The sequence below is a fragment of the Berghia stephanieae genome, chromosome 14, assembly GCF_034508935.2.
Source record: "Berghia stephanieae isolate SIO BIC M18660-M18661 chromosome 14, UCSD_Bste_1.3, whole genome shotgun sequence".
In the NCBI taxonomy this organism is placed as follows: Eukaryota; Metazoa; Mollusca; class Gastropoda; order Nudibranchia; family Aeolidiidae; genus Berghia; species Berghia stephanieae.
Window position 1 is genome coordinate 819,485 of NC_088373.1, and position 23,895 is coordinate 843,379.

The 23,895-nt window shown below is 36.0% G+C and overlaps 1 protein-coding gene across 3 annotated transcripts in view; it reads right to left on the reverse strand.

The window, feature by feature from the left end:
• The window catches only part of LOC144959391 (uncharacterized), a 190,401-nt gene that overhangs the window by 408 nt on the left and 166,098 nt on the right, over positions 1 to 23,895 (reverse strand). For all 3 annotated transcript variants that reach the window (XM_078891966.1, XM_078891965.1, XM_078891964.1), the window contains 3 exons: positions 21,854 to 21,886; positions 19,683 to 19,855; positions 1 to 3,188 (listed from right to left, as the gene is read on the reverse strand). The exon at positions 1 to 3,188 is cut by the window's left edge and continues 408 nt beyond it. In XM_078891966.1, the coding sequence (XP_078748092.1) occupies positions 558 to 3,188; positions 19,683 to 19,855; positions 21,854 to 21,886 (2,837 nt within the window). In that variant the 3' untranslated portion in view covers positions 1 to 557. The remainder of the gene's footprint in view (positions 3,189 to 19,682; positions 19,856 to 21,853; positions 21,887 to 23,895) is intronic.

Here is a 23,895-nt window from a genome sequence, read left to right on the forward strand (position 1 = left end):
CAAGGAAATAGGGAGTTAGAACGCCCGATTATTAATTCTTTTTGATTTCAAACATTCAAATATAAATTGTGTTTTTCTTTGACTGAGACGAGTGGAATCATTGTTTATTTTTGTGGACGTTTCGCCGTTTAACTCACTGAAAGCTTTTCTGTTCAGTTATCACAAACTTTATTGCGATCATTTAATATGTGACCCTTCGCCTCAAAACGGTATCAAGTCGGGTTGGTTAAGATGTTGATAATTGAATTTATAGCCAGAAATATCAGACTTGTGTTGAGTTTGTATGTTTTATTGAGGAGAATGGATACCATATTCTAGGGTGCTAATGCCAACAATTTATATTTTTGACCAGTTTAACATTTAATTCGGCATTTAAGCATCTGGTTCGTTCCGACATAATACCGTTTTGAGCCGAAATGTCACATATTCAGTTTTCTTCTATTTAATTCTCTAGCTTAGAAGATACAAAGCAATCGCAACAGATTTGGGTTGTTCACGTTCGCCTTAATTCAGTAACACAGGGGTAGAAATGTCCTCATATTCCATGCCGACAGTTTTCAAAGAATCATTGTAATAAACTGCCTGTCTTTGAAAAGACTTGCTTGTCTTCTCCAGTCCACGAAACTGGCGTCACCCCACACAACATGGTTTGGGTCTTTGACTCTTTCCTTATCATGGCGATAATCGCTTTTACTATCGCTGTCTTTCCTATTTCTCTTATTGAAGTTGTACTCCCCAATCCCCTTCCAACCAAATGTACTTCCGTAAATACTCCCGCCGTACAGACTACTGTCAGCATCATAGATACCACTTCCGCTCCCTCCTTTGCTTCCACTCACACCACCACTGACACTACCCCCGGTACGACTACTCGAAAATACACTCTCACATCCACCACCACCACTATCGTTCTTAGAGTCACTCCCAGATCCTTTTTGGTGTAAACTCAAACGATAAATCCTTGAAAAACTTGGGGACTCATAGACAGACGATTCTTCATCCGCATCGAATAGAGAAGGATACAGATTTAAATCCCCTACTTTGCCGTCCAGTCCGTCATTTATAAAATCCATTGGATTTAAGAAATTTCTAGAACTGTTGATTCCTTTTCCAGTGCCCCAAGACCCATCAATTTTATTCAAAGTCTTCAGCGCCAGATCACTGGGAAATTCCAGATCAGAAAACGTCGCGAAATTGGCCACACCAGTAGATCGGGTTAAAACTGGTGATCGCAGAATGCGTTGAATCTTTTGTCCGACATATTGGTCAGTGGCCACGTCACTGTTATGGCGATGTCGGAATCCCAGGCCTGGAGTTCTAGAGAACGATCCGATACAAAGATCTTCGCTGGCTGGGCGTCGAGGCGGGAAAGTTGAATAATTGTTCTCTTCTCTGTTGATTGAGATGAGTCGTAAATCCCACAGTTTGAGCTTTGTGGAAGAGTCGATGTTTAATCCACTTAGAGGCAAACCGCCAGAATATGCCATACCATCATTGATAGTGAGGACAGGCGGTGGTTTTGATTTGACAAAGTCTTCCCCGTGTGAGTCAATTAAAGACAACCTTCTTCTAATATTGCAATCCAGTTGAAGTTTGGGGACGATTCTTTGCTCTGACGAGGAACAGCTGATATCTGACCGCTGAGAACTGTTATAATATTGTTGGAAATCCGCTTCTCTGTCGTGTATCCCGGTGTTCTTTTTGTTTAAAACAATCGGCCTTCCTCCCATCATAAAAATGATTGGTTTTTTAGAACGCTCGGCGACAAACCTATGCCTTAATAAAGATCCTTGATAGTAGATACTATCTGTATTATCACCATCTTTTTTCTGACTCCACAATGACCCATTATAGATATAACTTTCCGTGTTGTAATCACTGACTGACGCATTGTAAGCGCCACTACTTCCACTGTCCATGTCTGAATCTGACATGTTAAGCAAATCCGATGCAGACGATTTTACTTTAGACAAATTCTTATTTTCGATCTTACTTACACTTACACATTCAACTTCTCTCTCCTCCTTCTCATGTTTTTCCTTTTCGGCTTTCTCATCTTGAGCCAATTTATCTGAAGCAGCCTTGACGTCATTAACGACGTCATAAATATGATCGGTATCTTCTATTAAACTTTCGTTGTCCTCTTCAATCAGAGGTGTATCCGATTTGCATGTGGAGGCGAGCGAATCGCGAATTGATACTTCCATTATTGGAAGAGGCGGGAGACTCGTCTCTGTGATTTTGGCCTTACTTCCCCTTCTATCCGGACTACTTCCTTCCTTTGAAAAAAGTGAAACGTTTCCTTCTGATAAAACTGATTTTGAATCAGAAATGTCGTTCTTTTCAGCAATGTTGGAGTCGTTACTACAACAGTTTCCATTCGGGGAATTATTCTCAGCCTTTGTATTTTTCTTTTCGTCGCTTGCTTTTTCTTGTTCGTTTGCGAGAGTTTCGTATTTCTTCAACGTGTTCATCAACTCTGATTTGAGAGTACTCGTGTGACCAGGGGACATATATCCACTATCCCTATCTGGATGGTAGTCGGTGCTCTCCCCTGGCTGGTGGTTTAAGAACATGATGTGATGAGGGGTTTGCGGGGAGTCGGGGAGGGTAAAATGTCGGTGCTTTATTTGTTCCCATTGAGCAAGAGGCTTATTTCGTCGCCTGAGTAAAGTAGCGCTTTCCTCCACAGCTCCCATGCCGTGCATGGCAATGAGTTCTGCTGACGGTTCTGGAGCGATCACGTCTGTACGATGTTCTATTCGAATCAATCTCCTACCCAGCGTGTCTTCGTCATACTCACCATCAGACACATCATCCTCAATGGCGTCATCAGGCGTCGAGTCGCGTGACGTACCCATCCAAGGCGATTTCACACTGGACGATGGCGTTTCGTAAAAGTTATGGAACGCGTCGTGGGACTGTGAATGCACTGGGAAATTCCCGAAAGGCAGCGATGAAGGCCGGTGAGCTTTTTTCATGACAAAATTGGACTCGGAAAGCTCTGCTGGTGTGACGATAGGGACAACCACACACCCCCTCTGGTTTGGAATGGGCTTGACCTCAACCTCTAACGTCTGGTTACAACAGGGAAGTCCACAATTGTGACCAGGGGGGTTATGGGAAAACGGAGGAGGGGATGGGGCAGGCACTTCTTTTTTTCGCCAATACCAACGCCATTTAAGTTTCTGTTCAATATAAAAAGGAAAAATAACAAGTTGAGAAAACTTTCAATACAATTACAATAATAAATGAAAATCAATGACACGCACACACACACACACACACACACACACACACACTTAGTTTGAGATCACTAAAAGTCTCACCCAGATACAAGCACATGTCCCTACTAAGAGGAATACACTGAAATGTTTACAAATCATATATCATATGTAATCAACAAATAATACAGTGCATAACAGAGAGATGATTTAAAAAGGAAAAGAATATCATCTCCCAAAACTAACTATACATTTGACAGTCTCCCTCTCAGCAAGGGTATCCGGCCAGGGCCAGGACAAAACCAAGTAATCGCATTCCAAGACAAAGAGAGGAAGCAAGTCGGAAAACAAATACAGGGGGATGAAAGAAAAAGTAAATGCCTCCCTGCCCGCTATGGGAGGTCAGGAACTCCACCCAGTGACCTAGTTATATAAAAATATCCTAGAACGTCGCGTTTTTTTTTTCACTCCTGCAACATTCAATAAAATAAATTTAAAAAATCATAAACCATACTTTTTAGATGATACGTAGTTTCTTGATAGCTGAAGCATCAATTGTTGAATGACCCGGTTAAAAAAACAACAAAACAACAACGATAAGAAAATACCCCCCCCCCCCCCCAAAAAAAAATAAAAAAAATAAAAAAAAAAACCCCAGTAATTTTTCGGCTTCAAACAAGTAAAAGATATACAAGAAGTTCTACAACAACCAACTATAGTTGTATTCTATCTCTAATGCTGAGAAAACATGTAATATTACTGTCAATGGTGGAAGATGTATTGAGAGCCACGAAAAGGGGGGATCACTAATAAATAGGAGACAGGGAAACGTAGAAACACGAAAACATGTATCGGCGATTGCACTTAATAAATCATTAAATATATAGATTAGAAAAGATAAAATAAAAAGAACACCAAAAACAAATTATACACAACCCTTGTAAAATCAGTGCTTATGTAGGCTCACATACAACTGGCGAAATATGGATGGGCACTGACCGGAAACGAAGAGCAAAGATTAGACAGATTGAGATTGCATAGACAACAACTGAAAAAAAAAAAGTACTGAATATACGATACCCCACAAAAATAAGCAATAAAATAAAATAATATATTATGCAGTTCACTTAATGCCTTTCGCTTACTAATCACCTCTCACGTTAATCGTCTTGTGTCACTTCCTTCCACAGTTCACGGTCTTTTGCTGTGGATGTCAATGTCCGAATATCTTCGTTCTTGATCATTTTGGAGGCGTATTTTTTTTTTTTTTTTTTTTTTGGGGGGGGGGGGGGGGGTCTTTATTCAGACATTGTGAATTGACGTGAGTGCTCTGCCCTTTATATTTCTTGTGTCCAGATGGGGTGAAACAAGTTGTCATGGCTTTATTAGCTGGTATATTTTCATCTCTTCTGGGAGAGTGAGAGGGGGCACAGGAGCTGAAATGCATTTTAACACGGTGAAGAGGGGTAGCGCAATATCTCTTATGCGTTTTTGTTTGTTTGTTGTTTTTTTTTTTTTTACCTTAAGGGTTTCACTTCGACGGCGCTCGCTCCAAATTCAGGTCATTTCATTACCAGTTAAAAAAAAAAGGAAGATTATGGGATGGCCATACAATTCTAGATTTATAATTAATAGCACACGATAAAAAGTAAAACAAAGGGGAATGGTTGACATATGGAATAGTTGAAGATTCCAAGAGCACGCTCTTCGTGTACCTTGAGATCACTTTAGCAGTTCTGCCTAAAACTACGAAAAATTCGTAGAATTACGAATTTTTTTGGCTCCAGCTAGAGAACTGTATAGACATTTTTGATTCAATAAAATCCTGTTGAAAAGGAGAATTTGGTTGATAAGAAACTGTAATTAGGACTTTGGCGTATTTTTCGACCACGTTGAAGGCGAATAATTCATTTGGGATGCTATTTATTGCGATTTACTTCTTATTTTTTACTTGAAAACTACGAATTTTTGAATTTTCAAATAGGCAGCTCTGCTTTAGTCTGATCCTTACACAGCAAGTTATATTAACTCACTTAACCCTAACACCGACTATATCCGTAGTTGACCCGGGTTACGCTCACTCCATGCCTATTTATTACATTTTTATGAGACAAATTATAGGCGTAGTAGTATCAAAGATAATATTTTTAATTTTTACACGTTAATGATAGTTGAATAAAACTATCTATATACATGCTCATTTTTAATACATTTTTTCCCCATTTTGAAAAGTAGCAAAAATCTGTAGGATTGAGTGAGTCAGGCCTGGTAATTCTGTCTTCCACATAGCGCACTGTACTGCCACTGACCGTGACCTTCGTAAAGTTATGGCCTGATACTGACCAAAAAAATGACGTCAAAATGCCAGTCTTTTTCACAAAAGAAAACAAATCGTGAGTTGTATTCAATAGTTCAACCAATGAGATAACTTGTTTCCATGAGCTCTACTAACAACTCACTCGGCGGTGCAAAAACCAAATAATGACGTCAAACTGCCAGTCCTTTTTGGATTTCAGTATCAGGCTATAACATAACGATGGCAAGCTACGGACTGACACATGTGTTATTACTCCAGTCATCCCTTGGAATAGACAAGGGTTTACGTATTCAAAAATATTCCCTTGAGGGTGAATGGGGCTTTTTCCCAAAAAAAATATATTGTTGTTAAATTAGTGACAATGACAAATAACAAAGTGAAACGAAGCTGCTAAAAGATGTGGATTGTGAAAAGTAATAACCCAAACAATGAAAAAACTTCTTGTTTTATGTTTGTTTTTTAAGGGTTTTACGACGCTTGCAACACATTAGGGTCATATCAGCGCCAGCAAAAACGAAGAAAATGGGATAGTAAAAATTTATAGAAATACAATTTAAAGCACCAAAGAAAAGGTAAGACAAAGGGTAATTGGTTCAAATAGGAAACAGATGTAGATTCCAAGAGCACACCATCAATGTACTTAGTTTGAGATCACCTCAAATGCTTACATTATAGCCTACATTCAAAATAACAAATATTATAATAGGTAACAGAGAGATGTTTGTTTTGTTCGTTTGTTTTTAAGTTTAAGGGTTTTACGGCGCTTGCAACACATTTAGGTTATATCAGCGCCAGTAAAAATGAAGAAAATGGGATAGTAAAAAGTTCTAGAATTACAATTAAAGCACCCAAGAAAAAGTAAGACACAGGGGAACTGGGAAAAAATAGGGATCAGATGTAGATTCCAAGAGCACACAATCAATGTACTTAGTTTGAGATCACCTATAAGTCTCATCCGGACACAAGCACAAGATCCAACAAAGAGGAATACACTCAAATGCTAACATTTTAGCCTACATTTAAAAAAAAAACAAAACAAATATAATAATACATAACAGAGAGATCTACAAGGAAAAAAATATCATCTCCCAAAACAATAACGATGCATTTGACTGTTTCCCTCCCAGCCAGGACTCCGACCCAGGGCCAGACAAAACCAAGTAATCTCATTCCAAGACAAAGACAGAAAGCATGTTGGAAAACAGATATAATGGGATAGAAGACACAGTAAGTGCCTCCCTGCCCACTATGAGAGGTCAGGAACCCCACCCAGAACCCGCCTCTTGACATACACAATCAAGAGATCAAACAACATATTAGAGAAAACATAGCGTTTTCGTCACGAACCAGAGGAATTGAACAGTATACCAGAAGGAATAGTGACAGAACCAAGTCATGAACAACTCTTGGCCGCTCTGAGCGCATACAACATGGCGGCACAGCGCTTGTCACCCCAGCATGATGGAGTTGGCTGCCCGAAGGAGGAAGAGGAGGAAAAAGAAGAAGAAGAAGAAGAAGAAGAAGAAGAAGAAGAAGAAGAAGAAGAAGAAGAAGAAGAAGAAGAAGAAGAAGAAGAAGAAGAAGAAGAAGAAGAAGAAGAAGAAGAAGAAGAAGAAGAGAGAAGAAGAAGAAGAAGAAGAAGAAGAAGAAGAAGAAGAAGAAAGAAGAAGAAGAAGAAGAAGAAGAGAAGAAGAAGAAGAAGAAGAAGAAGAAGAAGAAGAAGAAGAAGAAGAAGAAGAAGAAGAAGAAGAAGAAGAAGAAGAAGAAGGTCATAATAATACCAACGGGAATTAATGTTTTTCATCTTAACAACGCCACAACCACATTATCTCATTCGTCTGTAGCGTTTCATTCATCCCGTTTTGTTGATAATGGGGAAATCCGAGACGTCCATTTTATCCGTTTTCGTATATTAAATTGAAGCTTACATTCAATTTCACATTGTTATTTATTCCAACGGAAACCATCATAAAACTTAAATCAATCTTGTAAGGGCAATCAGGTAACACTCTTAAACATGGTGAAAAGTTTATAATTTTTTATTCATTCATTAATTATTTAATTATTGTAGCATAGATCATCTTCAATGTATAATATCGTAAACAACAACGGTAATCATGGCCAAACTTCATGGATAGTTGATAATTACAACAATGGTTATGGTGATATGAAGAAATGTAAATTAGTCACACTTCCGTCATTGCAGACATGCCTACCCTCAGTTACAAATGTCAGGGACATGTTACGAACAAAACATCAACTGATGAGTATGATGATTAATATGACGATGACGATGATAATGATTGATTATGACGATGACGATGACGACGAAGATGGTGGTGATGATGATTGTGATTGTGGTGTTGTTGGTGGTGGTAGTGGAGCTGATGTTAAATGTGATGATGGTGGTGATGGCGAAAGCCGTTTGGTGGAGTGAGTATTCTGTTTTTCTGATTAGATTAAGTGTGCTAAAGCGCAGTGATCTATCAGGTGTGTACATTTGTAAAACTTCAGTGACACACCAAATAGTCGACATGACATGATGTCATATGGAAGACTTACAATCTTTAACCACTAAATTCTTATTTAACGGTGGGCTTGATCGATCCAATTGTTAACACGTTATTGTGTTATTTTGTAGTGTTCAACGATGACCTCGACCGATCCAATTGTTTACATAATAATGTGAAACTTCTGTGTGCCTGACGTAGATGTGGAAAAAAAAAAACACATTTTTTTTTAGTTTGCTCAGTTCAAATACAGACATATCAAAACAAACAATGCCCTTCACATTTTAAACTTTAATCCTGCTTAAGAGTAAGAGATTTTAGGGCCGTATTGGAGGTCATCTTAATTTATCAATACAGTGGAATCCTGATATTGGAGTTGACTTTGAGAGTGTTGACTATATTCCTCTGTATCATTTAGCTTAAAGTTTGTTCTTTTCAAAAATACTGGCCAAAATGAAAATAATCTGTTTTGCCAGTAAGTCTACTACCCCTATGATATTTACCGAAAGTGCTGATGAAATAGCCAAAACTGCTGATGAAATAGCCAAAAGTGCTGATGAAATAGCCAAAAGTGCTGATGAAATAGCCAAAAGTAATGATGAAATAGCCAAAAGTGCACCGTTAGAAATTTTGTTTGTTTTTATGGGTTTTACGGCACTTGTAACACATTTAAGGTCATATCAGCGCCAGTAAAAAGGGTGAAAATGGAAAAGTAAAAAGTTCTAGAATTACAATTAAAGCATCCAAGAAAAATGAAGACAAAAGGGGAATTTGTTCAAATAGGAAACAGATGTAGATTCAAAGAGCTCACAATCAAAGTACTTAGACCGTTAGAAAGGCCAATTTCCGAATTATATGGTTTGTTGATGGCTGATGATCTGGTGGTGGGGGTGTTTAAAGTAGTGGTGGTGGTGGTGAAGGTTGTGGTAGTGGTGGTAGGGAAGATGATGTGGTGGTAGTTGTTGTAGTAGGGTGGTAGGGATGATGATGTGGCTGTAGTTGTTGTCGTGATAGTGGGGATGATGATGTGGGGTGGTGGTTGTTGTCGTGATAGTGTGGGGATGATGATGTGGCTGTAGTTGTTGTCGTGATAGTGGGGATGATGATGTAGGGTGGTAGTTGTTGTCGTGATAGTGGGGATGATGATGTAGGGTGGTAGTTGTTGTCGTGATAGTGGGGATGATGATGTAGGGTGGTAGTTGTTGTCGTGATAGTGAGGATGATGATGTAGGGTGGTAGTTGTTGTAGTGGTGGTAGGGATGATGATGTAGGGTGGTAGTTGTCGTGATAGTGGGGATGATGATGTAGGGTGGTAGTTGTTGTCGTGAGAGTAGGGATGATGATGTAGGGTGGTAGTTGTAGTAGTGGTGGTAGGGATGATTATGTGGTGGTAGGATAATGGTAGATTTTTTTTTTTAATTTCCGGGACAAAAAGTAAACTTCCGTATTTTCAGGGACAGCCATTATTTTTTAAAATAAATTTCCGGGACAAATCCGGAAATTACGTGATGGTAGGCATGCCTGTATTGTCACTTAGAACAGATTGTGTCAAAATAATAAAAGTACTACTACTAGTAGTAGTAGCAGTAGTACTAGTAGTAGTAGTAGTAGTAGTAGTAGTAGTAGTAGTAGTAGTAGTAGTAGTAGTAGTACTAGTAGTAGTAGTAGTAGTAGTAGTAGTAGTAGTAGTAGTAGTAGTAGTAGTAAGATTTACTGTTTGTTTTGTTGTTTTTAAGGGTTTTACGGCGCTTGCACCACATTAAGGTCATATCAGCGCCAGTAAAAAGGAAAAAAATGAGATAGTAAAAATTTCTAGAATTACAATTAAAGTACCCCCAAAAAGGTAAGACGAAGGGGAATTGGTTCAAATAGGAAACACGTAGATTCCAAGAGCACACTAAGTCTGAGATCACCTAATTTGTTCGTTTTTAGAGGTTTTACGGCGCTTGCAATACATTAGGGTCATATCAGCGCCAGTAAAAAAAAACAAAAAAACTACACAAATAAAGGTAGTATTTATAAGTAATGCAAGACCAAGAATTGTCGCTCAAATTGCAAGAATGAAACTATGATCAGTGGTGCCCTGAATTAAACTTGTTTCAATGTCGGTTGGAAATTGAACTTCCAAGTGATATGGGGAGGCTAATCACTGCACAATGGTGACCCCCCCCCCCCCCCAAAAAAAACAACATAACAAACAAAATATGTCTCTTACTTTAAAAAAAACAAAAAAACAAAAAAACATGTTGACACAGTCTGTGCTATGGTGACAGTGACATATCCCTTTTGTTCAAATTCAAATCTATCAAAAATAAAGTCACACACACACACACACGCAATCACTCACACAAACACACACACACAATCGCCCACACTCACACACACACACACAAATTACAATATACAATTAATATTTGTAATATTTTGATTATCCTCCTCACATTCAAATCATGAACGTTATGAAAACAGAAAGAAAAGAAGTGAAATTCAGAGACAGGAAGACATAAGATGGCCATTTGAACAATGAAGACAATGTGAATATTGAATAATAATAATATTCTAATTTGATCATTATGTATGGTGGGACTGACAGACACACACACACACACTCGCAAACTCTCTCTCTCTCTCTGTCTGTCCCCCCCCCCCCCCCCCCCCAATTCAAACAAAGCCACAGTATAAATATGATCTATGAATTAAAAAAATGTGTGTAGGAGGTACATACAATACATAAAACACTCTCAAATTGTAATTAATATTTCCATACAACTTCCATTCTATCTCAATAATTTCAATTTCAATAGTTGTAAACATTTGTGCCTCCCATCTCATCTGGGGTATACTGAGTCGCTATGAAAATTGAATTTCAAATCAAAAGATCGGAATTGCAATTCTTTTCAAAATGCAGGCTAGACAATTTCTCAATTAATGCCTGTTTGTTTATTTGTTTGTTTACAGCGCTTACAATTCTTTCAAGTCATTTCAGCGCCATCCAAAAGGAAGATGACGGAATAATTCAAAGGTTTAGATGAAACAGCCCAAAAAAATCAGTAAACCAACTGGGGATCGAACCTCAGGCCTTCTGACTACCAGTCAGAATATAAAGAATATAAGTATTAAAATGATCCCAAATGTCGGGGGCCTCTGTGGTGTAAAGGTAGCATGTCTGACTGGTAATCAGAAGGTCTGAGGTTCAATCCCCAGTCGAGGTCGACTGATTTTTTTTCTCGTATTTTTCTTTTTAGCTTTGTCTGGCACTTTTAAGACTTTTAATTTCAAATATCAGAATCTGACTCAACCCGATGATACATCAGGATGACGTGATGAATCACATAATATTTAATTAAGCAATCTATCAAGGATACATCAGGATGAAATGATGTATCAGTGATGTGTCACATAATATTTAATTAAACAATCCATACAAAAATCTGGTACAATCATCTGAAATACATGGTACAAACTATCAATATTTGTTGAGAGATCGATGCACAGATCTTTTAGAATGCTCCACCACTATTTAAAAAGAGTTTTAAAATAATTGTATTTTTCTCATCTAACTATTTTACACCTAAACAACGCTGTCCCAGTTTTAAAAAAAAAAAAGTGAGAAAAATGCAATCCTCACATGTGCTCTATATATTGTGATTTTCACGAAATTTCAACAGTAATAACCGACAATTCTACTAAATAAAGTTCCACGTTATAACAGGTATTTCAAAAAGTTTTTCTTTAACATTAAAAGATAACCATATCACAACACAACCAAAAAAAAAATAATTTCACAACCTTAAAGGCTTTAAAAATATGCAAAAATTTTGCATCTTCATAAAAAATTCCCATTTTGTAAATGTGATCTTTATCGTGAGATTCATATAATGTTACAATAGCTACATAGGAAGCTATTGCTGATAAAAAAATTTTTTTTAAAAAGCTGATGAATTTGTTTTGTTTTTTTTTTTTACTGCTAAACAGAATATTCATAATTTGAATAATTTGTAAAACTTTGAAGAAACAAAAATGGAAAACCGATACATCGGAGAATAGATGAGCCCAGCAATATTGACCAGTCTGGCCATCAAGTTTGTCTGGTATATTCGTTTTATTTTTTTATTCCATTTTGTTGAATGTCCTAATATTCGTGTTGTCCTAACATTCGTGTTGTGTAAACAAGTAAAATATGTCAAGGGATATTTGTCGATGTGACATTTTAAAATAGGAAGCAAAAGACACACTATGTCATGATCTCTTCAAAAGTAAAAAAATCATCCTTGAATTTTTTTAAATATCAAATTTTTGTTTATCTGTTTCAATTTAAACCTAAAAAAACTAGTTAAAATGTAGTTCCCTTTTGTTTTCCATTTTCGTTTGATCAAAATGCGAAAATGAATGTCAAATACTTTTTTAAAAATTGGTGTCAAACCAAAGGGTAGATAAAACTTGACTAAAACTAAAACATGGGAACGTTAACTTTACCGTTCCCTAGAAATAATCGATCAACTAAGTATAAGATTAAAATCAAGAAGAAAATATAAAAATTAACATTTTAGGAATTTAATTTACAAATATAGAATGAAAATAATTGTCACCCCCCCCCCCCCCCCCCTTCCTCTCTCCCTCCCTCCCTCCTGTAATAAAATAATGAATTGATGTACGACGACAACGACAAGAAATAAAGTGATGAAAACCTTCCACATTGTCAGTGGCACACTAACCTGCTGCTTTACATAAATAGTACAAGTCGTTAACAAGGTTAACAAGTCGTTAAAAAATCAATAAATATTGCGGTATACAAAACATTTGATATAATAACATTGCATAAATGTCATGCGTGATGAATTGAGAAGACAGCGACAAAGATGGGGTGGTGGTGGTGGTGGTAGTAATGACGATGACGATGATAATGATGATGACAATGATAACAATAATGATAATAATAATAATAATAGTATTGATGGTAAGTACAAATTTAGAAAGGTAAATAACGTTTGTGCCACAATGAAACCAGGTTGATGTGTTGCTATATTATTTCTTTCCATTTTAACCTAGGACTTCATATATCTCGATAGATGTCGCTGATTTTAACACATTTTAAACGACAAACTGGACATGATGCGAGGCCAGTCCAAAGGTACACATAGTGTGTTGATGGATGAATGAATGGATATACAAGGCCAGTCCAAAGGTACACATAATGTGTTGATGGATGAATGAATGGACATACAAGGCCAGTCCAAAGGTACACACAATGTTTTGATGAATGAATGAATGGATATACAAGGCCAGTCCAAAAGTACACATAATGTGTTGATAGATGAATGAATGGACATACAAGGCCAGTCCAAAGGTACACACAATGTGTTGATAGATGAATGAATGGACATGCCATACCAGTCCAAAGGTACACATAATGTGTTGATGGATGAATGAATGGATATGAAAAACGACTGAACTAAAATAAATAAGGAGCATTGAAAAAAAAAAAAAAGAACAAAATAATAAGGAAAAAACGTTTCAGGCTAAAAATCCTTCCTCAGCAGTCAACAACGACAATAATACTTCAAGGAATATCCAAACAACCAAACTTTTTGAATTCTACATGAAGTATTATCGAATTAATTGTTTTCTCTTGATTGCTGAGGAAACAGATTTGAGCCCAAAACATTCTGTATTAAGTATTTTGTTCTTTTTCTTTTTTTGTTTTGTTTATGTGTGGCTGTTTCACAATACATTATTTATTGATATAATCATAAAATCAATCATTAAACTAGGGCGTTATGTATTGGCAATGGTTTGTCTTTGATCAGCAGTTTAGGTCAATTGGAGGCAAGGGTGTTTGTGATTTATAGGGAGCTTTGACATAAACAAACAACGGCAACCTTCGTTAAAACAGCTGAGATTACTTACATTACATCATTAAAAATATGTGGATTACTTTAGATACCATTTCAAACAGTTTATATAATTCTTGTAAATATCTGTATCTATTGACCAATATTTATAGTTTCATCTTGTAAATATCTATTTATTGATCAAAATTTATATCTTTACCTTATAAATATCTATTTATTGATCAAGATGAATATCTTTATCTGATAAATCTCTATTCATTGATCAAGATGAATATCTTTATCTGATAAATATCTATTCATTGATCGAGATGAAAATCTTTATCCGATAAATATCTATTCATTGATCGGTTTTCAAATTATCAAAAACCTTCCGAGCTCTCACAAAGCAAAATCTTCATTTAATCAGATCTGCCAACCTCCATGAATAATTTGTAGAACTACGAATGTTTGGCTTCTTCTGCATAACAATATAAGCTTCTTGAATTCAACAAATCATGTCAAAAATGAAAATACGACACTAAATCAAATAGTAGTGCAAAGACTTAGAAACGTTATTCAATCTTTTTCTCAGGGTAAATTGCTCACTTAAAAGGGTAGATTTAATGCCTAGTGTATTATTTTCTACAGGAAAATTACGAATTTTTAAACATTTCCAGTTGGTAGGTCTGTTTTAAACCAAACAAACAGCTTTTCTTTTAAAACCCCTTTATATCATTGGTTCTACTTCTAGCTACAACTGGGCTACCCAGAGTGTTAAATGGTTTTAACAAGACTATTCAATAGTTCCAACATATTCACTATTTTAAAGATAAAAATAACAATCTGATGCTGCGAGCTTACCAACCTTTATTTAAGCTTATTTAAAAAATTTTTTTTTAAAAAAACAAAAAAGAGGGATAGTGAAATATGAAATTATGGGACAGCCAACCTACTTGTTCTCCTCAATAGCATCCTAATGCGTTAGAGAAAAAAACCAAAACATTATGGAATTAAATCGATAGAAAGGACAACGGATACAGCCTTTCAAGAAAGTTTGGTAAGAAAAGGCAGTCACCATGGAAACCAAAAAAATAAATTCTTTGGAATATAAGATGACGCTGTTGTGACAATAATTGCATCTATGAGAAAGGCACGTGGAGTATTTATATACAGGGTTGCCAATTATTCAGCATGGAAAAAATTTATGGAACTTTTACACAAGAAACCCCATTGACCGACCGACCCTTTTCTGAGCACTGAACTTAGGTAAAAAAAAGAAGTTTTTGTACTTCGTTTTCTTCCATCTAGCAGGTGACTGGAAAATACACAGAATTCGGTTAATATACGGAAAAGTGACAACCCTGTTTACATCTGCAGCTGATCCAGGAAAATGGAAAATGATAAAAGTAGTGAGTAGAAAATATAAAATACTAAACAGCCATTGTATATTCTCCATCTTGTTCCTATGTTTAACATATCAAAGTATACCTCTATACAAATAACAATAATATATACCTTGTATTATCTATCACCAACACATTCAAAATTGTACATCAACTTTTTTTCTTTCTTTTGGATAATGACACCAACATTAAAAATATGCAAATCATATACATTTTCAAAAATATATATGTATATATACACACCATAAGCTTCTCTCTCTCTCTCTCTCTCTCTCTCTCTCTCTCTCTCTCTCTCTTATATATATATATATATATATATATATATATATATATATATTCATCCCCCTCCCGCAGCCATTTTCTACTGATATTCGTTACTCAGCTGTAGCAAGTGACATCTACAGACCATACAATTTCCATGACCAAAAACGTTGCTCCATGTAGAACTCAAGTGAAATCAGATGAATCCAATCTTGCAAAGATTCACATTGACAACAAGACGGGACAATAACATGACAAAACATCAACAACTCAATAAATTCTATCTAAATTTCTTTTTCTCTCTTCCTTTTAAACTTGATCAAAATCAGCATCTAAAAGCTATACGCTTCCTATTTCCAACTTGATAATGAATTTCATAATTATAAAAGCAACTGCTTTGACTGAGACTTCAGTCCCATAGAAATATATTCAAAAATATTCAAAGACTTTTTGAAGTCAAACTGATCTATGATATGACAATATTTTGTTGATGTCATCGAGTATTCTATTAATCACCTTTATCTATCTATCAATCTATCTGACAATATTTGTTTGGTAATGTCATGCAGTCTTCTATTAATCACTTTTATCTATTTATCTACCTATCTATCTATCTTAATACAAGTATATATTGCCGTCCTCTTTCATATCCTTGGTACTAGTACAAATAATATGTGCCTTTACTCTGCCAGACTAAAGACAGTGATGGTTATCATAATAGTCGAACTCCCCAATTCGTTTAAAATATCCAAATAACAAACAATCTACATAACAAAACAAATTTTCAGTGTCCCAAGGAGTTCGTTATAATAGAGCCGGAGTGTATATATAAATACAACATGTCTTTTCTTTATAAAACAAACAAATGCGATGAGAGGAATTCATCACTCAACAATCTACCATCCTAAAATTGGGGGAAAAAACTCGCGGAATCCACCATTTTTATGATAACTATCTAAAAATTGTATCCAAAGTGTTAAGAAATGGATGAATGAGAACAGACTGAAACTGAATGATGATAAGACGGAGGTGCTGTATGTGGGGAACAGGAAGTGGAAAAGTGAAACAGATTTGAAGTTGGGGGATGCCTCTATTCAAATTGTTGACAAAGTGAAAAACCTTGGCACATTCTTAGACTCTGAACTGTCGATGGAGCATCAGGTTAATAATTTGGTTAGATCTCTCTTTTTCCAACTAAAAAAGATTGCTTCCATTAGACGGTTCATATCTGAGGATGTGACCAAGCACCTGGTTGTGTCCCTCGTACTATCGAAATTGGATTATTGTAATGCTCTGTTGTTTGGCGTTTCGCAATACAATCTGAAACGTCTTCAGATTGTCCAAAACAGCGCTGCCAGACTAGTATTCATGAAGCGTAGGTGCGACTCTGCCGGACCTCTACTTCATGACCTGCATTGGCTGCCTGTTGGGAAAAGAATTAAATTCAAAGCTTGTGTTTTAGTGTATCGTTGTCTTGAAGGTACTGCCCCTTCCTACCTTTCAGAACTAATTGAAAGATATTCAAAACCCCGCCCCTTACGTTCGGCCAGTGATTCCACAAAACTAGTTGTCCCTCGAATTCGGAAAAATGCTGGAATGAGATCCTTTTCTCATTTCGGACCCTCTATTTGGAACGCCTTACCGCAGAGCATTCGTGAAAAAGAATCTTTGTCTATTTTTAAACGTTCCCTTAAAACATATTTGTTTCAATTTTAGTAGATGGTATGAGAAGCAAGATAGGTTTGGTTTGTGTTGTGTGTTGTGTTGTGTGTGTGTATGTGTGTGTGTGTGTGTGTGTGTGCTTGTGTGTGTGAATGAGTATGTTTCAGCCAAAGTAATTTGTAATTTAAGCGCTTAGAGTCTGGTGTCTCGGAGTTATAGCGCTATATAAGTTTTCAGCATTATTATTATTATTATTATTAAATCAGCCTGGAATATCAACCATATTTGTGACCCATCGTCTCGAAACGGAATTATGTTGGAATGAACCAGATGCTTAAAAGCCGAATTAAATGTTAAAACTGGTCAAAAATATAAATTGTTGGCATTAGCACACTAGAACATGGTATCCATTCTTCTCAATAAAACATACAAACTCAACACTAGTCTGATATTTCTGGCTATAAATTCAATTTTCAACAGCTTAACCATCCCGACTTAATACCGTTTTGAGGCGAAGGGTCACATATAATTTATCTATATCATATTAATAATTAGGAATACTAAGTTTAACTTTCTGAGATCACGAGGTAGGGATAATCTGACAGTCAATACAAGTCTTTTAGAGACAAGGCAGGCAGTTTACTTTACAACACACTCCTACTCCTACTCTATATTTTGAAAGTTCCGACAAATCTTAAAGAAATTTCTATAGCGTGATGATGCAACCTGTCATTTATTATACTTAATAATAATAATAATAATAATAATAATAAATATAATAATAATAATAATAATAATAATAATAATAAATAATAATAATAATAATAATAATAATAATAATAATAATAATAATAATAATAACAACAACAACAACAAAAACAAGATTTTGGGTGAAATAAGTATGAACAACTTTCGGAATCATACAACTTTGAAAAAAAAAAATATAAAAAAAAAATAAATAAATAAATAAAAGAACCATCATGAACTTTTAGGCACTTATAAAAGAAATTTTTTTTTTTTATTTTAAAAGGAAGAAAAAAAAAGAAGCAAACTATTATTTGACAATTTCAATATTCTAAGGTAGAACAAAGCATACAGGAAATCACAGGAACAACAATAGAAGACAACAAAAAAGCATGAGTAAAATAGCACGGGTATGAGATGACATGGAATAGAATAGAGTGTGTGTAGACAATCAATCAGTCACCGATTCGATTCCATTACAATCGTCAAGTAAATGTTGCTGCTCGAAGCTCCAAGAAATAAATAGTATGAAATTGAACATAAGCTTCAAATTTATTACAAAAACAGATCAAATGAAAGTTTCGGGTTTCCCCTTTATCAACAAAAGAGGATGAATGAAACACTACAATTGAATGAGATAATGTGGTAGTGGCGTTGTTTAACAATAAATAAAATAAATAAAATTGAAGCTTACATTCCATTTCATACTATTTATTACAATCGTAATGGACACATTGGGCATAGGAAAGATGTTTTATGTATTTGGATACAAGTCTGGTGACCAATTTGGCTTGAAATAAGTTTCCAATATTATGAGATATGAGATAGATTATCCACCATTTTAAGTATAATTCATTTTTACGAAGGCCATGGCAGCCCTTTTAAAACTATTCATCCTTCTGTCCAGTGTTATCCCTTCACACTATTAATTTAACTCCTACATGAAAAGATAAAACATGAATCTGGGCCTGACAACCACTACAAAATCACTAAATGTGGCTTTAATTCACAAAAATGAGTTGATAATAACCGAAAATGAAGTGAGAAGAAAAGTGCCAGAAGACAATATAGAATAAAATCTTTTTCGCAGCGATGGGGGCTCGAACCCACGACCTTACTGATACAATTCCACCTGGCCGTGAGAGGGACGCTATGGCATAGTAGTGAAACAGTCTGGCTTGTAACTCTAGAAGGTCCTGGCTTTGTGGTTGCCACTAAGCTGAATCCACAAGAAAAGGCTCTTTACTCACTTTTACCCATTCGAGTGTAAAACGTAAAATAAGTAACTGGCCAGTAACAGTATTGTCTCTCTCACTCAAGAAAAGTAAAAAAAAAAAAAAAAGAAATAAAGAAAATACAAATAGAGCTCGACCCAACCAGGACCTTCTTTATGCCATCAACACTGCCTATCTTATTGGTCATAAATTATGTTGAGTGTTGTTGCTGTTGACTTCAGACCAATATTTTTTTAAAAAGACCTTTGAGCATGTTTAGCGGATTTTAAGCATTATTATTTTTATAAAATTGCCAACATTGGTTATCAGACGAGTAACGAGGACGTACATACACATTGGTATAAAATTCATGTTCTTGCACACGACAACAACAACAGTTATGGTATTGTTGTGATGTTCTAATTCCATCACCCACACACAGTCACACAGTAGAAAAAAACAATCAGATGACATCATCAATCAATCGACCAATCAGACCACCACTTCATATATAACCTTTTTGGGCTTGCCACCCGCTGCCGTCTGGTCGTCGGGGTAGCCTCCCTTGTTACCTCCTCCGTCTATGAGGTCCCCACCACCCCCTCTGTCCTGGAGATCTATGTATTTGTCTTTAGAGGGACTATGGGGTGGGTGGGGGCCTGATATGGCAATACCTTGTGGAGACAGATCTGGGGAAAAGAAAGAGCAGTGAAATAATTTTTTCATTTATAAATTTTAAAAAAACCCAAAAAAAAACAAACAGACAAACTCGAGCTTTTATATATTGCAATATTCACTAAATGTACTCAATGTTTTTGTTTTGTTTTTTAAGGGCTTTACGGCGTTTGCAACACATTTAGGTTATATCAGCGCCAGTAAAAAGGAAGAAAATGAGATAAAAAAAAGTTCTAGAATTACAATTAAAGCACCCAAGAAAAAGTAAGACATAGGGGAACTGGGAACAAATAGGGATCAGATGTAGATTCCAAGAGCACACCACCAATGTACTTAGTTTGAGATCACCTATAAGTCTCATCCGGACACCAAGCACAAAATCCAACAAAGAGGAACACACTCAAATGCTTACATTATACATTCAAAATAACAAATATAATAATACATAATAGAGAGATGATTTACAAGGAAAAAAATATCATCTCCCAAAACAATAACTATGCATTTGACTGTTTCCCTCCCAGCTAGGACTCCGACCAGGGCTAGGACTCCGACCAGGGCCAGGACAAAATCAAGTTATCTTATTCCAAGACAAAGACAGAAAGAATGTTGGAAAACAGATATAAGGGGATAGAAGACACACTATGTACCCCCTGCCCACTATGGGAGATCAGGAACTCCACCTAGCCAAAAGAAATAGAACAAGCAAAAACCTTCAGACTTGATATCAAAGAGACCGAGATCAATCCTGGGTATAGTCAAGATTTTGTTTTTTCTCACCCCCGTCCACCCAACAGTGATTGGGTAGCTGGGTCAGTTTGATCTGGTGGAAAGTACTTTGCAATAGACTGAAGTCGTATCCAAAGGGTGGTAAGCAATTTTTATTGTCTGTTTCACGCTATAGAAACTGGAATAAACTCCGGCTCTCTGAAGGACTTCCAGTCAAATTTATCAAAATTTTGGAATTTTTTTTTTGAAGTTTTAGAAACAAAACTCAATGAAGACATTTATTTTCACTCCAACTTTTAAAGTTAAACATTAATTTAAATTTAAATCGTGCGTGTTCTCCCTAATATAGTATAGACCTGCCAACCCTTCACATCCTAAAAGTGGAAACATAAAATTTAAAAAAAATAGGAATTTGAGACAAAAAATAGGAATTTCTAATTATTGGATAATTCTGTATAAAAATGACCACACACTTTGCCACCAAACTCATAAAAACAGTTTTCTGGCACAGCTGGCAAAATTACATATCAGATGTGTTTGGGTAATGGAATGGGCAAGGGGTACAGAGAAAACATTTTATTTGGCTTATTTGTTGATATAAAACCATTTCCAACTACGTCCAAAGCCGATGTTTTGGTTCCAAAAATAGCCTTCGTTAGCTAAAAGCCTGATACTTGCTAAAAAAAACATTCGTCATAAAAGAAAACAAAGATCACAAGAAAACAAAACTTCATTGCGAGTTGTAATCAATAGCTCAACCAATAGAAACATTTGTTTCCTTGAGCACTTGTAACAACAACTCACTTTTCACTTTTGTTTGGTGAACGTCGTCTTCTTCGGTGAAGTCATTCAGTGCTGATGGTGACAAAAAGTGAAAAAGTAGGAAAATGTTGAACGATTGCCTTTAAAGCCCCATTTTCACTGCACTAAACCCCACTTTTTAAAAAATTGAGATGATAGACTATCATTGATACTCTAGCTAACTTCTGGAGAGTGGGGAAACTGCACCTGTGTGTTCCACCACACATCAACTCTCTCATTGCCAGCACATTGTTTCGAGAAAATGAAGGAGGAAATTCCTCCTCTAGACTCCAAAATCGCGGATCCGAGGAAAACCATCAGCACTGGAAATTTTTAGGTCAGTATCAGTATCAGGCCTTAAGTTTACAAAGGCCACGCTACAACCCTCATACTGAATGCAGCGCTGGTATTTTTTAATATCATAAATTCACATTTATTCCATTATTTCATCAACATTGCATGTTCATGTATGTGTAACTCACCTCTATTTGGATATCCGTCCATTCTATTGCTATCTGTTGGGACAGAGAAGAAAAATGAAAAGAATAGTAAATCACTTGCAATTTACAGCAACTTCGAAAGCTTTGAAAGGCTTTCAACTTTCTGCCATGTTACACAGTAAGAAATTACTGATGGCAGCAGCAACAAACAGTGAAAAGTGAAAAAAAAAAAAAAAAGAGCTGTTTCTTGCCAAAGACAATCATTTAAAAAAAATGATGCATCAAACTGTGGAACAAAATGGGAGGACAGGGTTGGCAATTAAGGAGGCAAAAATTTACTGAACTCTTACGCAAACACACAGACCGACCCACTTTTTAGTGCTGAACTCCAGTAAAACGACATTATGTAGGTAATTACTTTTGCCGTTCAGCAGGTGATTGGGAAATATACCCAGGGTTTATAACACACTGAATTTAGTAAATTATATACAGAAAATTGACAACCTTGTTCCCATACATTTTCGTGTTCATCTCTTTGTTGGAGAATTAATATAATAATGCCGTTTTATTTAGACATAGAACAGGTGTGGACAATAATAAAAAAATATATTGATAATGGGACAGGAAGTGGGAACTCAAATTCAACAACAAAATAATAATCTATTTTTCCCCATTGTGAATCTGTACATTTGTAATTTATTGGGTGTAAGAGATGGGTTTGCTATTAACAGTTTGAGGAAATTCCTGGACATAAAACAAGAGTGGAATTTCCAAAGGGATTGGAGTTGGAATGACTGAAATGTCAACAGTAGCAACAAAAAGTAAGCGATAGGGGATAAGTTTCTTACCCAAGGAGAAAAAACAAACAACAAGATATTAACAGCCCGGCTCGAATCCCAGTTTCTTGTAAACTTTGGAATCCTGGACAGCTAAAAGACTTCACAGAAGTAGACAGACAGTGAAAAGGTTTGGTTTTGTTTTGTTTGTTTTTAAAGGTTTTACAGCGCTTGCAACACATTTAGGTCATATCTGCGCCAGTAAAAAGGAAGGCAATGGGATAGTAAAAACATTCTAGATGTACAATTAAAAGGACTTGAGGAAAAAGTAAGACAAAGGGGAATGGTTCAAATGGGAGAAGATGTAGATTCCAAGAGCACACTATTACTATCAGAATACTTAGTTTGAGATCACCAAAAAGTCTCACCCAGACACCAGCACAAGATCCCACAAAGAGGGATACACTCAAATGTTTACAAATCAAATGTTTAACTTTTTTTTTTTTTAAAGTATATAACAGAGAGATGATTTACAATGAAAAAAAATATCACCTCCCAAAACTATAACTATAATTCGACTGTATTCCTCTCAGCCAAGGTCCCTGGCCAGAGTCAGGACAAAACTAAGTCATCTCATTCCAAGACAAAGACAAAAAGCATGTTGGAAAACAGATATAGGGGGGATAGAAGACACAGTAAGTGACCTCCCTGCCCACTATGGGAAGTTTCTTGCAATCTGCAGAATCTTGGGCAGCAAAAAGACTTTAACAAAAGCAGACAATGAAAAGGTTAGGGGGGGGGGGGGGTGGCATTGAAGAGTAGCAAGTCAAAATAAATTCACTATAAAAATATCCCTGCTGACATACAAGACATGAATTGAATGGATTGCCATTTTCAGGGGGTCTAACCGTAGCCATCGTTAAGTTATAGCCTGACACTTAAACCCAAAAAGACTGACATTTTGACGTCATTATTTGGTTTTTGCACCGCCTAGTGAATTGTCGTTAGTAGAGCTCATGGTAACAAGTGGTCCCATTGGTTGCACTATTGAATACAACTCACGATTTGTTTTCTTTTGTGGCAAAAGACTGGCATTTTGACGACATTTTTTGGTCAGTGTCAGGCTATAAGTTAACGATGGCTACGGTCTAACACTAACATTGAAAAGCCATATCTACGTAAGTGAATGAATATGGTAGCAGTGTCTGGCAATTAAAGCGCTGGGAGTTAAGTTTGCTCTCAAGCACCGAGGATAAATAAATAAAGCATGACAAAGCTACAATTTGAAAAAGATATTTTAAAAAACAA